This window comes from Opisthocomus hoazin, chromosome 1 (genome assembly GCF_030867145.1).
Source record: "Opisthocomus hoazin isolate bOpiHoa1 chromosome 1, bOpiHoa1.hap1, whole genome shotgun sequence".
NCBI lineage: Eukaryota > Metazoa > Chordata > Aves > Opisthocomiformes > Opisthocomidae > Opisthocomus > Opisthocomus hoazin.
The window spans coordinates 77667295-77681320 of NC_134414.1; the positions used below are offsets into that span (position 1 = coordinate 77667295).

The window sequence follows — 14026 nt, forward strand, 5'->3', positions numbered from 1 at the left end:
TCCTATTTAAAATGTTCGTTAGGTTCAAAGATTAATAGCCTTTTATAAGTGTTCCCTTGTTGATAAACAGGTCCACCTCCAAAAAAATCTCAACGCAGAGTGTTTGTTGCAGGTCCGCTGAAAGTGACCGTGTAGGTAACATTACAGTTATTGGATGGCAAATGGAGGAAAAAACTGACCAAAGGCCTCCGGTGACGAGGTCGCCCGATACGATTAATGGAAGGGTAAGTATGAGCATTGTACCAGCTTCAGAAAGATGCAGGTTGATTGGTAGTATTGAAAGAAGTTGAGATCTGCTGTCAACTTTCCTATCTGTCTTGGTATTTAGTAGTGCTTTACAATTTCAAAATACTATAAAGAGCAGCCTAATGGTGATGAAACAGTTCTGTATTTTGCAGAGCTCTTGGTGCTAATGTTTGTTAAAAGTCTTGGGGAAAATTTTAGTTTACAGTGATTAAGCTTTAGCTTGAAGTGCTCATGCCTTTTATCACAATAGGCTTGAGGTACTGTATGGTGGTGCACTTGGTGCGCTCATGACTGGTTTCACAAAGATGTGGTATTGCACACCCCTGAACTGGAAGGTGGCATCAAGCAAAGCTGTGTTGGTGATGCTCAGGGAATTTCCAGAATTTTCACAGGAAACTTTTTAGAAAGAGATACCTTAAAAAATTTTAATAAAACCAAACAGGTTACTTGAATACTGGATTATTATTCTTTCTTTGTGGTCCCCAAATATTTGTCTGAGAGCAGATATTTTTAGTGCTTTCTCAGCCTAGACGTAAACCTTGTGTTCTGAATATCCGGGTGATAGTTGCACTCCTATCTGTGTATCACAGTCATAATGTGGATCATTATCACTTTGTGTCCAGCCTGACCTGTATTTGGCACATACTGGTGCAATATCTTCAAGATCTCTGGAGCTGTGCTAGCATAAAGTAGTTGAAGAGCTGGATAAAATTTTTACCAGCATTTTGAACTGTGCAGTAGAAGTAAAAAGGAAAGCTTAGATTGGAGGGTTTAAGTGGATTTATTATTTCAGCCTGCAGTATTTTTTGTCTGCAGTAAATGTATTTGAAATATTGATTTTAAACATGCGTTGTGCTGAATGTTCCTTTTAAGTCTGTATAATAGGATCATCACTGCATGCTGCCCTGGCAGGAAAGTTTCATTCTTTGCTATTTGGGTTTTTTGTTTTTGTTTAGACTGTGTTGCCAGTTGATGAAAGTTTAACAGAATCTTTAGGAATCAGATCCAAATATGCTTCATTACGGAAAGATGCACTACTGAAATCTGGTAAGCTGCTGTGGGCTGTAACAAGTAAGCTTTAGGCATCAGTAAAAGCTAATCTCTTGCTGTCTGCCTGTGTCCCCAGGGCGTTTAAGCAGTTGTTTCCTTTGAATAGGAACAGGCTGCTGACTGAACAGCCCTCTGAGGGTCATAGAAGAATAAATTATTTTATCATCTGCATATTTTATTTTATCATCTGTATAATAAAAACAGCAGAAGCAAACTTTTGTCATTAAGTTGACTGTAGTATGAAACTTTCTGTGCAATTTGCTAGTCTATTCCAAAGCAGTCAGTGGGGGGTGAGGAGAGGGACAGAGGAGAGAAGTGGATTTAAAAAAATTTACTGAAGAAAGATTAGTTTTCCATCAAATTGTTGCATGAGATGAAAATGCGCAGTTAGTTAAAAAAAAAAAAAAAGTAGTTCAGAAGTTGAATATGTATTTTATTTCCTTACCAGTGTTTTAAATACTTTGGAGGATTTTCCGGCAAATACTTGAAGAATGGTCATTGCAGAATGACCATGCTTGGAAAAGCTAGGCTGATGCCTGGTTCAACCAGATCTTTATGGCAATGTGTTGCAGCATGTTATTAAATCAAAGCCGTTTACTTTAAAAAAAAAAAAAAAAAAAAAGAGAGACTGTGTACACTTTTAATTCAAACCATATGCTACAATAACATTATTTTAATTCTTTAGTGTTTGGTGGTGCCATTTGCCGAATGTATCGCTTCCCAACCACTGATGGAAACCACTTGAGAATCTTGGAGCAGATGGCTGAGAGCATACTGTCGCTGCACATCCCTAGGCAATTTGTGAAACTTCTTCTAGAAGAAGATGCAGCAAGGTGAGGTTGGAGTGGTTTGCATGTGCAGTAATACAGTAGTGATATGGCTGTTATTGAGTTACCAAGGAATATATTTGTGTTAATGCACAGAGGCACTGAAGAAAAAATAATAAAAGCAGCAAGTTGCTGGTTGTGCAGTTACAGTGAATGAGATTTCATGTCAGAGTATAGAATTTGGGCTTGAGTGTATGGTAACGTGAACGTACAGAGGTTATGATGGGAGAGAACTATTGGCAGAGTGAACACTTAGGATCATACTGCAATTATTTGCACTTAGGGTTATCTGTTCCTCTCATGAAAGTATTGATAAGGCCACAGGATATATTGTTCCATAGCCATGTGACTGTATTAGGACCAGCACATTAGAATACATTATCTTTTTATATACATAATCATTTATATACTTCAGTACACTTTGTTTTTTAAACATAGTTTATTTTTAATATAAAGCGAAAAATTAATTTGAATTAAAAATAAAACGTATATCAGTGTTTCATAGGTGTGGATATATGGGTGTGCTGGATAGATGACACAGCATAAATGAAAGAGTAATAACTCCAAATGCTGAGAATTTTGAGGAAGGAACAGAGACAGCACAGAAACCAGCTGAGGAGGAAGGAGTAATCAGAGTAGCAGACAGAGAAGAAAAATCAGAAACAGTTTGAAGGTGAACTTTGACAAAGTCACTTGACTTCTGTGCTATGAAAGCAAGCAAAGGTAGATGACAGGAGCACTGAGTACACTTAGAGATTTAAGAGATGGCTTCAAGAGTCAGAAGAGTAGTTTTGAATGGAAAACAAACAGAATGAAAGCAAGTAGAATGAGGCACTGTAGAACAGTAATGACTTACTCATTTTCAGAGGTAGGAGGGAGAAGGAAGCATTTGTGAAGCATTTTGTAGATTTATTCTGGATTTGCTTCTTTTTGAAGCAATTAACTCTCTTCCAGGCTACATACACATTTATGACTTTTATTTCCCAACATTTGTAGGCTGTGGTTTGCAAACATAATGGTTTGTGTGTTCTGTATAGAAGCCAAGGTTGGGACGGTAAAAGAATTTTAGCTGTATCTCTGAGTATTGGGTTTTTAATTTGGCTGTGTTTGAATCCACTCCTAGAGGCCTAATTAAGTCTGACCTGAATTAAAAGTAAGACTAGCTAGTGTTCTCAGTATCCTATATTAATACTTTCAATTGCTTTGGGACATTGTGAAAGAAAATCCCCGGGAAAGGTGATGGAGCAGCTTATCCTGGAGGCCATCATGAAGCAAGTGGAAGAAAAGAAGGTTATCAGGAGTAGTCAGCATGGATTCACCAAGGGGAAATCACGCCTGACCAATCTGATAGCTTTCTACGATGACATGACTGGCTGGGTAGACGAAGGGAGAGCCGTGGATGTTATCTACCTTGACTTCAGCAAGGCTTTCGACACAGTCTCCCATGATATCCTCCTAGGGAAACTGAGGAAGTGTGGGCTGGATGAGTGGTCGGTGAAGTGGATAGAGAACTGGCTGAATGGCAGAACTCAGAGGGTTGTCATCAGCGGCGCTGAGTCTAGTTGGAGGCTGGTGACAAGTGGTGTCCCTCAGGGGTCAGTACTGGGCCCAGTCTTGTTTAACTTCTTCATCAACGACCTGGATGAAGAGTTAGAATGTACCCTCAGCAAGTTTGCTGATGACACCAAACTGGGAGGTGTGGTAGATACACCAGAAGGCTGTGCTGCCATTCAGCGTGACCTGGATAGGCTGGAAAGCTGGGCAGAGAGGAACCTGATGAGGTTCAACAAGGGCAAGTGCAGGGTCCTGCACCTGGGAAGGAACAACCTCATGCACCAGTACAGGCTTGGGGTGGACCTGCTGGAGAGCAGCTCTGCGGAGAGGGACCTGGGTGTCCTGGTGGACGACAGGTTAACCATGAGCCAGCAGTGTGCCCTGGCTGCCAAGAAAGCCAATGGAATCCTGGGGTGCATCAAGAAGAGTGTGGCCAGCAGGACAAGGGAGGTTCTCCTTCCCCTCTACACTGCCCTGGTGAGGCCTCATCTGGAGTACTCTGTCCAGTTCTGGGCTCCCCAGTTCAAGAAGGATGAAGAGCTACTGGAGAGAGTCCAGCGGAGGGCTACAAGGATGGTGAGGGGACTGGAGCATCTCCACTACGAGGAGAGGTTGAGGGAACTGGGCTTGTTCAGCCTGAAGAAGAGAAGGCTGCGAGGGGACCTTATAAATGCCTACAAATATCTGAAGGGTGGGTGTCAGGAGGATGGGGCCAAGCTCTTTTCAGTGGTGCCCAGTGACAGGACAAGGGGCAATGGGCACAAACTGAGGCACAGGAAGTTCCGTCTGAACATGAGGAGGAACTTCTTCCCTCTGAGGGTGACGGAGCACTGGAACAGGCTGCCCAGGGAGGTTGTGGAGTCTCCTTCTCTGGAGATATTCAAGACCCGCCTGGACAAGATCCTGTGCAGACTACTGTAGGTGACCCTGCTTCGGCAGGGGCGTTGGACTAGATGACCCACAGAGGTCCCTTCCAACCCCTACTATTCTGTGATTCTGTGATTCTGTGAAAATCCTATGCTAATCCATATGTGGAGGCAGAATTAGTCTATAGTGTTTTCAAGTATTTTCATATTTTGTAAAAATTATAAGTTCTCATGAGAAAGTGGCAGTGAATTTTTGTAATGTATGGAAAAAGTAATGCCTGACATGACTGTTTGAGTTTCCAAAGTTCACATAGTTTTTTTTTTTTCTGCTGTTGAGTTTTGTTTTTTAGTGTCGTGAACTTAGTAAGAGTAGTCAGATTTTAGATTCTAGACAATGAATGCTGTATCTTGCATAGTTGTCCTGCTACAACCTTGATGGAGGGGGCTTGGGATATGCCATTACACATTTAAACATGGGTTATTCACAGCTTATTTTATGTCTTTGGTTCTCTACAGCTGTCCTCACAGTATGTTTAAAAGCACCTATTCATTACGAGGTACAGCCGTAATACTGTAAAGACTTGGCAGGCTTACCCATAAGGTGCCATCTGTGATGGATGCAGTTTAAAGGCTTGAAGATAATAAGAGGAGAATTTGGGGTGAATGGGGGAAAAGATGTGGCTCCCATTAAGACTGTTGGCAGTGAGGAAATGTGACTGCTCAGAGGCTCTTGCTAAAATCATACAGAGATTGACGGATGCATATTGTATACAGTTGTTGGTTAATAACAGCCCAGGTGATTGGTAATACAATTTTGTTTGCTCTGAATCGTGTGCCTCAAAGGTAAACATGACTTTTGTGTAATTAGTGAGAAAGACTCCCTTCCCTCTATTCAGTTGAGGCTGACCTTCAATGATATGCAGAATTCTTTTCTGTCGGTGCTTTTGTATTTGAAATGAATGTTTTTCTTTAAGGTGAGTTACTGTCATGTTCATTTGGAATTGGTGCCCTATTTTGTTACAGTGTGGGAAATGGCACAATCACACTTTATATTCATAGGATTACTCAGATGTAGCTAAGCGTTCTTTTCTCCATTCTCTCTGCTGCAGCCCAGAGGCATGCCGGACAGCTACACAAGCACAGCTGCTTCTGTCTTAACGTCCTGGTGACTTTTAAAATGTCCTTGGATAATCACAACTGCTGTCTCTTACATAAAACCCTTCTGGCCCAGAGCTCTTTGAAAGGAAACATCTAACTGAGGGGATATTTCAACTACCTAATTATTTATGGCATGTACATCCCCTGCTGTCTTAGCCCTGTGGGACAAACAAGTAAACTTGAAGTGTTAAGCTGTGCATTTGCTTGGCTTATTTTGAGCAGGGAGCTTGACAAAGTGGTCATAGTAGAATCTTAGGCAGAAGCAGTGTACAAGATGAAACTGGAAGTGTGTTTTTCCAAGTCACAGATTTGAATATAATTTACATTGTTGCCTTTTGGCAAATCAGTCTGGTATTTTTCTTGGAAATTTGCCTCTTTTTGATAATATCCTAAATATTGTGGAGTGGAAATTGTTCTGTGAAATGCTATCTTAAATTATACACAGACAACTGATTAAAACTATGGATTAGGGATATTGAGAGAACTGCAAAAAGAACTGCTGGATCCTTTTGACAGACAATTGTTCTACCTTTTGTGGGGTAATGTGCTGTTGCATTGTGTCTGGTGTTGACTTGTTTACCTTTTCGCTTCTTCCTTTATTCTAAATAATATCTTAATCCAGGAAGGCAGTAATACAAGCATGAAATACAACGGATATTTTCTCAGCAGCACTCTTTGGGAATGGAATGTAACACAGGATTACGAAGAGTGTCTGAAAACCTAGCAGTCATGGTGCAATGGGAAAGCCCAGAGGTTTTCCTGTTCATATCCAGGGGTAGCCAGTCATTCTTTATTCCACCTACAGTGAAACTTGAGTGCTTAACTTCCGTAATTTCAGACAAAGGTTTTGTCGGCTCAGCTTCTGTCTCTCCAAACCCTTATTAATGCTTATGCTTCTTAGACCTTCCCTGCCTGGCCTTGAAAACTGTTGCGTAGATACCTGGCCAGTGCAGACACTGCTTGTACCTAATATCAGATAGGTGCTAATCTTCCACCTAAGTTCTGTTACAGTTCTGATTTGATTTGAGAGCCACCAAAGTTCAGTAGAGTAGCCTAAAAAGGTCCTTGTTGTCCCAAGTCACCTGACATGATGACAGTGCCCATCGTTTGCATCATATAGTTTGGAAGCTCCTGCAGAAAGGTGGGAAGCTTTGGTTGTAACCAACACCTGAGGCTTCTGGGGGGGAACACGGTGTATTCTGCTTGTGAGGAACCTACGTACCTTGGGATAGAGCTCCACAGCTGTGCTTTGGGAGTCTGGTGACTAGGTTGGACCAGAGTGAACTGAGAATGTATTAGCTGAGGATGGCGCTACATCGATATGATGTGGAACTTGTTCTTGGTCAAGTGGACAATGGAGCTAAACACCTTGCTTTTTTCCTTTTTTTTCCTTTTTCCCTAGGGTTTGTGAACTAGAAGAACTGGGAGAACTGTCTCCTTGTTGGGAAAGCCTTCGTCGACAAATAGTTACTCAGTACCAAACAATTATTTTAACTTATCAGGAAAATCTAACTGACCTGCACCAGTATAAAGGTGATTTCTTCTTCTTCATAATGTACTACTTCTCAGCTGTGGTTGTTATTGCTTCTCTGAAGTTGGGAACCCAGAATGTTTTAGTTTGATGAGTAAAAAATACTGGTTTTAGATTTCTTTTATTTATTAACATTTATTGTGAGTTTGCTAATGATCTGGGAATATTTGTCTGCCTTATTTTATTTTACTCTGAAAGCAGAGAACAATTGTGAACAGTAACAAAAAGATTTTTTTTTTCCCTCTGCTTTAGTATGTAGCAAGTGATGAATAAAACTCCTTGAATATTTTAGCAGAAGCAGAGCATTTTTATGCTTACTTTTCTCCTGTATTTCTCAGGTCCTTCATTTAAAGCCAGTAGTTTGAAAGCTGATAAAAAATTGGAATTTGTTCCTACGAATTTACATATACAAAGAATGAGAGTCCAGGATGATGGAGGATCAGGTATTTGTTTCTTTTTATCTTTCTCCACCTTATTCTGTTACTTTTCTCTCCATTTTTTATTTCTATCCTCAAACATATAGCCAAGTGTCTGCAAACTACAGCTCTGTCGTACTAGTGCTACTTGGCATTTTTGTAGTACCTTCTGTCCTCAGATTCCAAATCTCTTTGCAAAAGAAGAGGTGTAAGTATGATTATCGCTATTCTGTAGGTGGCAAAACTACGTTCTGGAGTTAACTGTACCCTAGGTGACACAAGTCAGCCTTTGTACGAGGCAATATATTGGATTAAGCTGCTATGTCCCTTCCAGTCATTTTGGATTGCAGCAGAATAGCAAAGGTTCTGTCTGTTTTTTGTTGTTAAGCTTGTGTCTTTTGTCTCTGGAACCGTCATGTACAGTTATGCAAAATCACACCAGTTTGTTCACATCAAGCTTGTTTCTTCAAAAATAACCTTGGTTTTCCCTTCTTTTAACTGGAATTCCCACTAACCATGGACACACATTTGTCCCATGTATTCACGTGAGAGATTCCAGTAATAGCAGGCTTTGCGTAAAAACTGATGTTCAAGCCCTCTTTTTCACTGTCAGTCTTTTGGATTAAGAGGCAGAGAACCTGCATTCAAGTATGGTTCTTTCACCTGAAAAGTTCTTGATAGATTTCCAGGGCCTCTGAAACAATTCGGTTTTCCATGCCATTCAAAACATTTGCACAAATTTTTACAACCATTACTTTCAGAGTAGTTTTTGAATTTCCACAATTGTTTGTCCACAGTAAAGATGACAGGCTTTCATTTGTAAGTCCTTTTTGTCCATCCCAGATCAGAACTACGACATAGTCACCATAGGAGCACCAGCAGCTCATTGTCAAGGCTTTAAGTCAGGTGGCTTGCGGAAAAAGCTGCATAAATTTGAAGAGGCAAAGAAACAGTAAGTAGAAATGTTGTTGTCAGCTGTCATTGTGCCTTTTTCTCCTGGTCCATGCTCAGTGATTTGGAAAATCATCCCATTCTCTGGTTTTGTGCATTTCATTCAGTAGTTCTACTATACAATGTGAAGATTATTCCATGTTTTTTTTCCAAAAAAGGAGAGGAAAAACAGTTTCCCCTTTATATTACCCTGTTTGTTTGTTTACTGATGGGCCCTTTCTAATAGTCTTTTTAGTGAAATCTTTAATTTTCCTGAATACTTGTTCATTTAGTTTAGCTATTTTAGGTGTTGTGTTTGGGTTCTTCGTAATTGTGGATTAGAAAATTTGTCTGTAGAACCTCCTCAGCTGCACTGCGTCATGCTTTCAACCAATTATCTTCAGGAGACTTTCACCCCTATTGTAGCTTCAAGGTCCTGTTGCTGAACTCTCTTTAATACAGGACAGCTGTGACTGATAGGCAGATTCCTTCCTGACAGCTTGGTTTTAGTTCTCGGACTATTGCTAGGTGTATATACTTCTGTGCTGCCTCAAGGTGTATGCACAAATTCGTCTTCTCAGTCTGGCCTCCCTCTGCTCCACAGGCAGGATACTTGACTTCCACAGTCCTGTCTTCAGGGACTGTCTAGTGCCCTGTCTGGAAGTGCAACCACATGTACTAGCGGAAGGGACAGGAAGTGGGAAGGTCACATATGTTAAAGGGAGAGATCTGCATGGTACCAATTCCATCTCCCAGGGAAGAGAGAATGCTGTCTGGGTCTGCATTATCTTTGCTGCAGTATGGAGAGTTTAAGGAACAATGAGAGCAGCAGGACAAGGAGTCATTGTGGCCAGGGAAAAGGAGACCTTGATAATGCCCTTCCAAAGAAAGGATTTGTAGGATATGGAGCTGATGGGAGGAGAGAGTGACGTGGGAACGAGGCTCTGCCAACTGCAGAATTAGTTTTGGCAGTGGAGAAGTGAATAGCAGCATCCTGTGAACATCAGTCAGATATCGACTGATAAAAAGGCTGGTGCAAAAATATGCCTGGTGTAATTATTCCTGACTTACAGCATGTGCTAGGATGGGACTGGAGGAAATTGTAAACCTGGAAACACTGGTATGCTAAGCTCACCCTTCCTGTTCTTTTGATACCTTTATTGCTTTCTGAAATAACCTCCTCCTGTCGATTTAGCTGTTGAAGTGGGCCTCAGTCCTGCAATATGTAAGTTCCCATGTCTTTTGGTTTTGGTTGGTTTTTGTGTGGTTTTGTTTTTGTCTTTTTTCCCGATCCAGTAATTAAGCTGGTGAGAGATATGAATTTCTATCCAGTACTTTTCCTGCAAGCTTTAGAGAACTATTCTTTCTGGGTCCATGGAAACTGCAGGTTCAACATTTGAAGAACAAAGTTTCTTTTTGAGTACTTCTGTGTTATCATAAAAGCCAGTATAGTAGAACTGAGATCCATCTCCTCAGTTTCACTGTTAAATAGACATCTTCCAGTTCTTTGTCCTTTCATTGGCAAAACTGTGCTTGGTGCATCCACAACATTCTCCAGAACAACACATGGGCATCTGGCAATCTGTGTTTTTTTGCTTACAAGTTTAATTGTTATGTACCCGCCTTGTTGAAAAGATGACTGAAGTTATTTCCCCCAACATCCTTTGTTTTGTTTTCTGCTTTTGATATTTGCTAACAATCTGCTAATTTTTTTTTGGTTTTTTGTTTTTTTAGCAGTTATGAGGAGTGTTGGTGAGTTTTCTGTTTCTGAGAGTTCTGTAGAGAGGGTTTCTGTTCTTTGGGTTGTTTTATTTTTCTTTTCTTTTCTTTGGCAAAGATCTGGTGTGTTTTGAAGTGTGCAGGGCTTTTTAATGTCATGCATCATGGCATCCCTAATTGTGCTTTAAGTAATTGTAGCTGCTTTGTAGAATATGATGTGTGAATGAATTTCATTTCATCTGCAATGTTTGTTTGTAATGAACAGCTAACTTCCTGGCTCTCTCTGATCATAAAAAGTTAGAAAGCTGAAGATCAGAACACAAGAATTTTATGTATTTTCCTGTTATTTCCAGTGAAAACTACCTGGAGAGAGAAATGTTCTGCCAGAGGTGGAAGATAATTAAGATAACTATATATTTTTTAATCTTTATGGTGATAGATTGGGCATGGTTTATATTTTTGTAACCCATGTCTTCATTTAAACATTTTCACTTTTGTTTACTTCATGTTGTGATGTTCACTGCTATGAAAAGGAAACATTACTTGGTGGTTCAACAGCACAGAAGTTCTGCTCTAAATTACTCATATTAAAGGTTGAACACCTAATTCACTGAGAGTTTAAGGCTCTGTTAGAATTTGCTGATATAGTACAAGGAGAGCTGTTCATTTGAAAAAGCAATTGCAGGTTGGAAAGTAAATATATGTGAACTTTACACCATAAATTTTTCCCCCTGATCATCCCAGCAAATGTTTGTGATTAAAAGTGTAGCAATTCTAAATCAGATCTCAATATGCTGCATGGCCTTTCCTGCCAAATACGTGTTTATGCATGTTAACCACACTGTCGTGGAAAGAAATTGCTCAGAGGAATTGTCACTAAGATCCCTGGTCAATAGAGAGCACAAATCACATACAGGGAAAGTCCTAAAAACTGAGGTTGATTTGCTGTATGGCGTAGCAGTACTGGGGAGCGGTTGTTCTCTGCTCTACTCGGGTGGGTGACCAGAGGGACACAAATAAGGAAACTCTTTCAAGAATCACTTCTGCTTTATATTTTTTGAAAATAAATCCTCCATCTTTTCTTGTAAGGGAGCTCAGACAGATACTGGGATTAAGCTACCCCCTTGCCTTCATATCAGTTAAGGGACAAGAACTGGTATTTGTGGCAATGATTTTAAAGCGTGCCCCGTGCAACCCTCCTGTCTTACCTCACAGACACGCTGCAGAAATTAACAGCATTGCTCTAGGGGTAGCAGAGGAATTCGTACTCCTCGGACGTCTGAGGTAACTGCCTGGAGAAGAAACTCCTCTCTGTGTAGTCTCTCAGCATAGAAGTGTCCGTTGACAGTGCTAAGATTGGTGCGAACAGTAGGTTATTCTGTGCTGTTACTACACTGAAGCCTGTCATGACTGGAAAAAATCAGTAATATTAAAATAATATGCAGTTGGTGTCACCTCATGCTTGATGCCATATCGTGAACAGACATCACACTTGTCACAGCTGGAGCTGATACAAAGGCCTTTTAGCTTTCCTACTGGGAGGAAAAAAACAGCGTATTGCCTGGCAGAGGGAGTAGGGGTGGGTTGGTTCCAAACAGTCAGCTGAGAGCACAACTTCAATTTAAAGTAATTTTCTAAGCTAAGAGGCAGCTTTTGTGAATGGCTCTTCTCAGGTAGGGTTAAATCTCTCTTTAGAAGTGCTGTTCTCTCTGCCGCAGTTACAGAGGGAGTCTAAGCATCTGTCTTAGACTGGATAAGCAACTTCTGTAGACATCTAAACTTAAAGGACATGAACTGTTCTCCTCCACTGCCAAGTAAGCAGTCTTAGTAGAGCTGCAGTGTCTCAATATAAAGATGTGTTTTATTTGTATAGTTTATTTTCCTTATTATTTGGAAAAGACCAAAGTTTGGTATTGCTTTATGTTGTTACAGCTGAGTATATGATAGGGATAGTTGTACCATGTCCCTAGTTTAGTATAGTTCAGTGTGTGCTAACAGAAGCTACACCAAGGACAGAGTCCTTGGATTACCCTGGAGATATATTTTGGTTTTTATGTATCAGAAGATTGCTTTTGCTGGCGTAACATGAATCAGGCCTGCAGCAGAGGCAAGGATATACTAGCAGAAGGAATTTTTGCTAAAACCACAGTCTTTGTATTATGAGTCTGGATGGCATTTCTGCTTTGGAAGGAGTGCAGATTTTCTTTTCCTGGTGCTAGTAGCTATGTGATAGTACAGATTTGTAAATCAGACTTCAGGGAAGTGTCTGCGTTGTAAGCAGAGGGAGAGTGGGGCAAGCTGTCTCTGCAAGCAGTGGTTCTGTGTCTGATGACAAAATTTATCACCCACGTTCTCCTCAGCAAAGCTGTCCCTCTGGTATACAAGCTCTGCCCACAGCCCCTTGGCATACGGGATTAGCAAATTTGCATCTGAATGCTTTCAGTAAAGGCAGAGAAGGCTCTAGGATCACGTTCCTGCTGTGCAATTGCCCACTGGCCTTTCACTGTTGATTGCTAGCTTAGGTAAATTTTTGTTGTCTGCCATTAATTCCCCAGCATGGCACTGTAATGTGTACACCTCTAGGTCAATTTTCCCCCTAAAATCAGTCTTTCTTTTTCAGCACTTCAACAAGTTCCCAGTCTATAATATACATCCCACAGGACATTGTTAGAGCAAAGGAAATTATTGCACAGATCAACACCCTGAAAACGCAAGTCAGTTACTATGCAGAAAGGCTCTCAAGAGCTGCTAAGGACAGATCAGCTAATGGCCTTGAAAGAACGCTTGCCATCCTAGCAGACAAGGTAGGAGAATAACACATTCACACACTGAAGCACAGTGTATATTTTTTCTCTGTCTCTATCTTTAGTAGGTCTTCTTGAAACATCTATTTTACCTTGTTCAGTACTGTGTTGTAAACGTGTACATCCTAAAGAAAAAGCAAAATCAGACCAGCTTTTAAAATTTGCTGCTTTTTATTTAGGTTGTCTCCTACTTTTCACATTCTTGCCTTCACCTCCTCTTGAGAGTGCAGTGGAGAGCAATGTCCTCTGCTTTCCTCTATTCATTCTTAATAGTCCAGAAATGTGCATTTTTCACTTTCTTTTATACCGTTTTCTCCATAACCACCTGCTTTTTTTTTTTAGTGTTCCTCTGAGTCGTCTGTCAAGCAGTAGGAACTGGGCGAAACTTAAGTAAATGAAATAATTCTGTATTTTTCCACTGATGAAATAAGGAATAATGGTGACACAGCTGTTGCTTGAATTACAGTGATGTGAACTGGTTATTTCTTGATGGCTGTTAACAGAAACCAGACTGGACCCACAGCTGAACACTTATTTACAGGGACAAAAAAATCAAATATGACCTCTTCTGTCCCTGAAGCAGATCTGGAGGATGTAAATGGCAGTAATGGCCAGTCAGCTTGCCATAAATTGCCCCAGTGGATGGGATATGCATGCAACTTCGAAGTGTGAAAAAAATAATGTGACCCCATGTAAATGTATTATTTATTATAATACTCACTCTAAATGAGTACAGTATGTATAACTGATCTGTGGGTTTTTCTACAGGTGGACAATGTCTGTAGATAATGTAGTAGAGGCTTGTTTGTTTTCTTTTTTTAATAGACAAGCAGGCCAGATACTTTTCATATTCACATAACTTATCAAAATCCTTTAATACAACACTGCTAAATAAGACAAGGAATGAGCTGCATTGATTAGTGGG

The 14026-nt window shown here is 40.5% G+C and overlaps 1 protein-coding gene across 13 annotated transcripts in view; it reads left to right on the forward strand.

The window, feature by feature from the left end:
* Positions 1 to 14026, forward strand: part of INPP4A (inositol polyphosphate-4-phosphatase type I A) — a 137257-nt gene that overhangs the window by 90690 nt on the left and 32541 nt on the right. For 7 of the 13 annotated variants that reach the window (XM_075427018.1, XM_075427038.1, XM_075427092.1 and 4 more), the window contains 8 exons: positions 71 to 224; positions 1203 to 1293; positions 1982 to 2129; positions 7104 to 7234; positions 7571 to 7675; positions 8492 to 8600; positions 10313 to 10330; positions 12918 to 13101. In XM_075427018.1, coding sequence (XP_075283133.1) covers positions 71 to 224; positions 1203 to 1293; positions 1982 to 2129; positions 7104 to 7234; positions 7571 to 7675; positions 8492 to 8600; positions 10313 to 10330; positions 12918 to 13101 — 940 coding nt within the window. The remainder of the gene's footprint in view (positions 1 to 70; positions 225 to 1202; positions 1294 to 1981; positions 2130 to 7103; positions 7235 to 7570; positions 7676 to 8491; positions 8601 to 10312; positions 10331 to 12917; positions 13102 to 14026) is intronic. The other 6 variants (XM_075427053.1, XM_075427099.1, XM_075427084.1 and 3 more) reach the window with 3 other exon arrangements.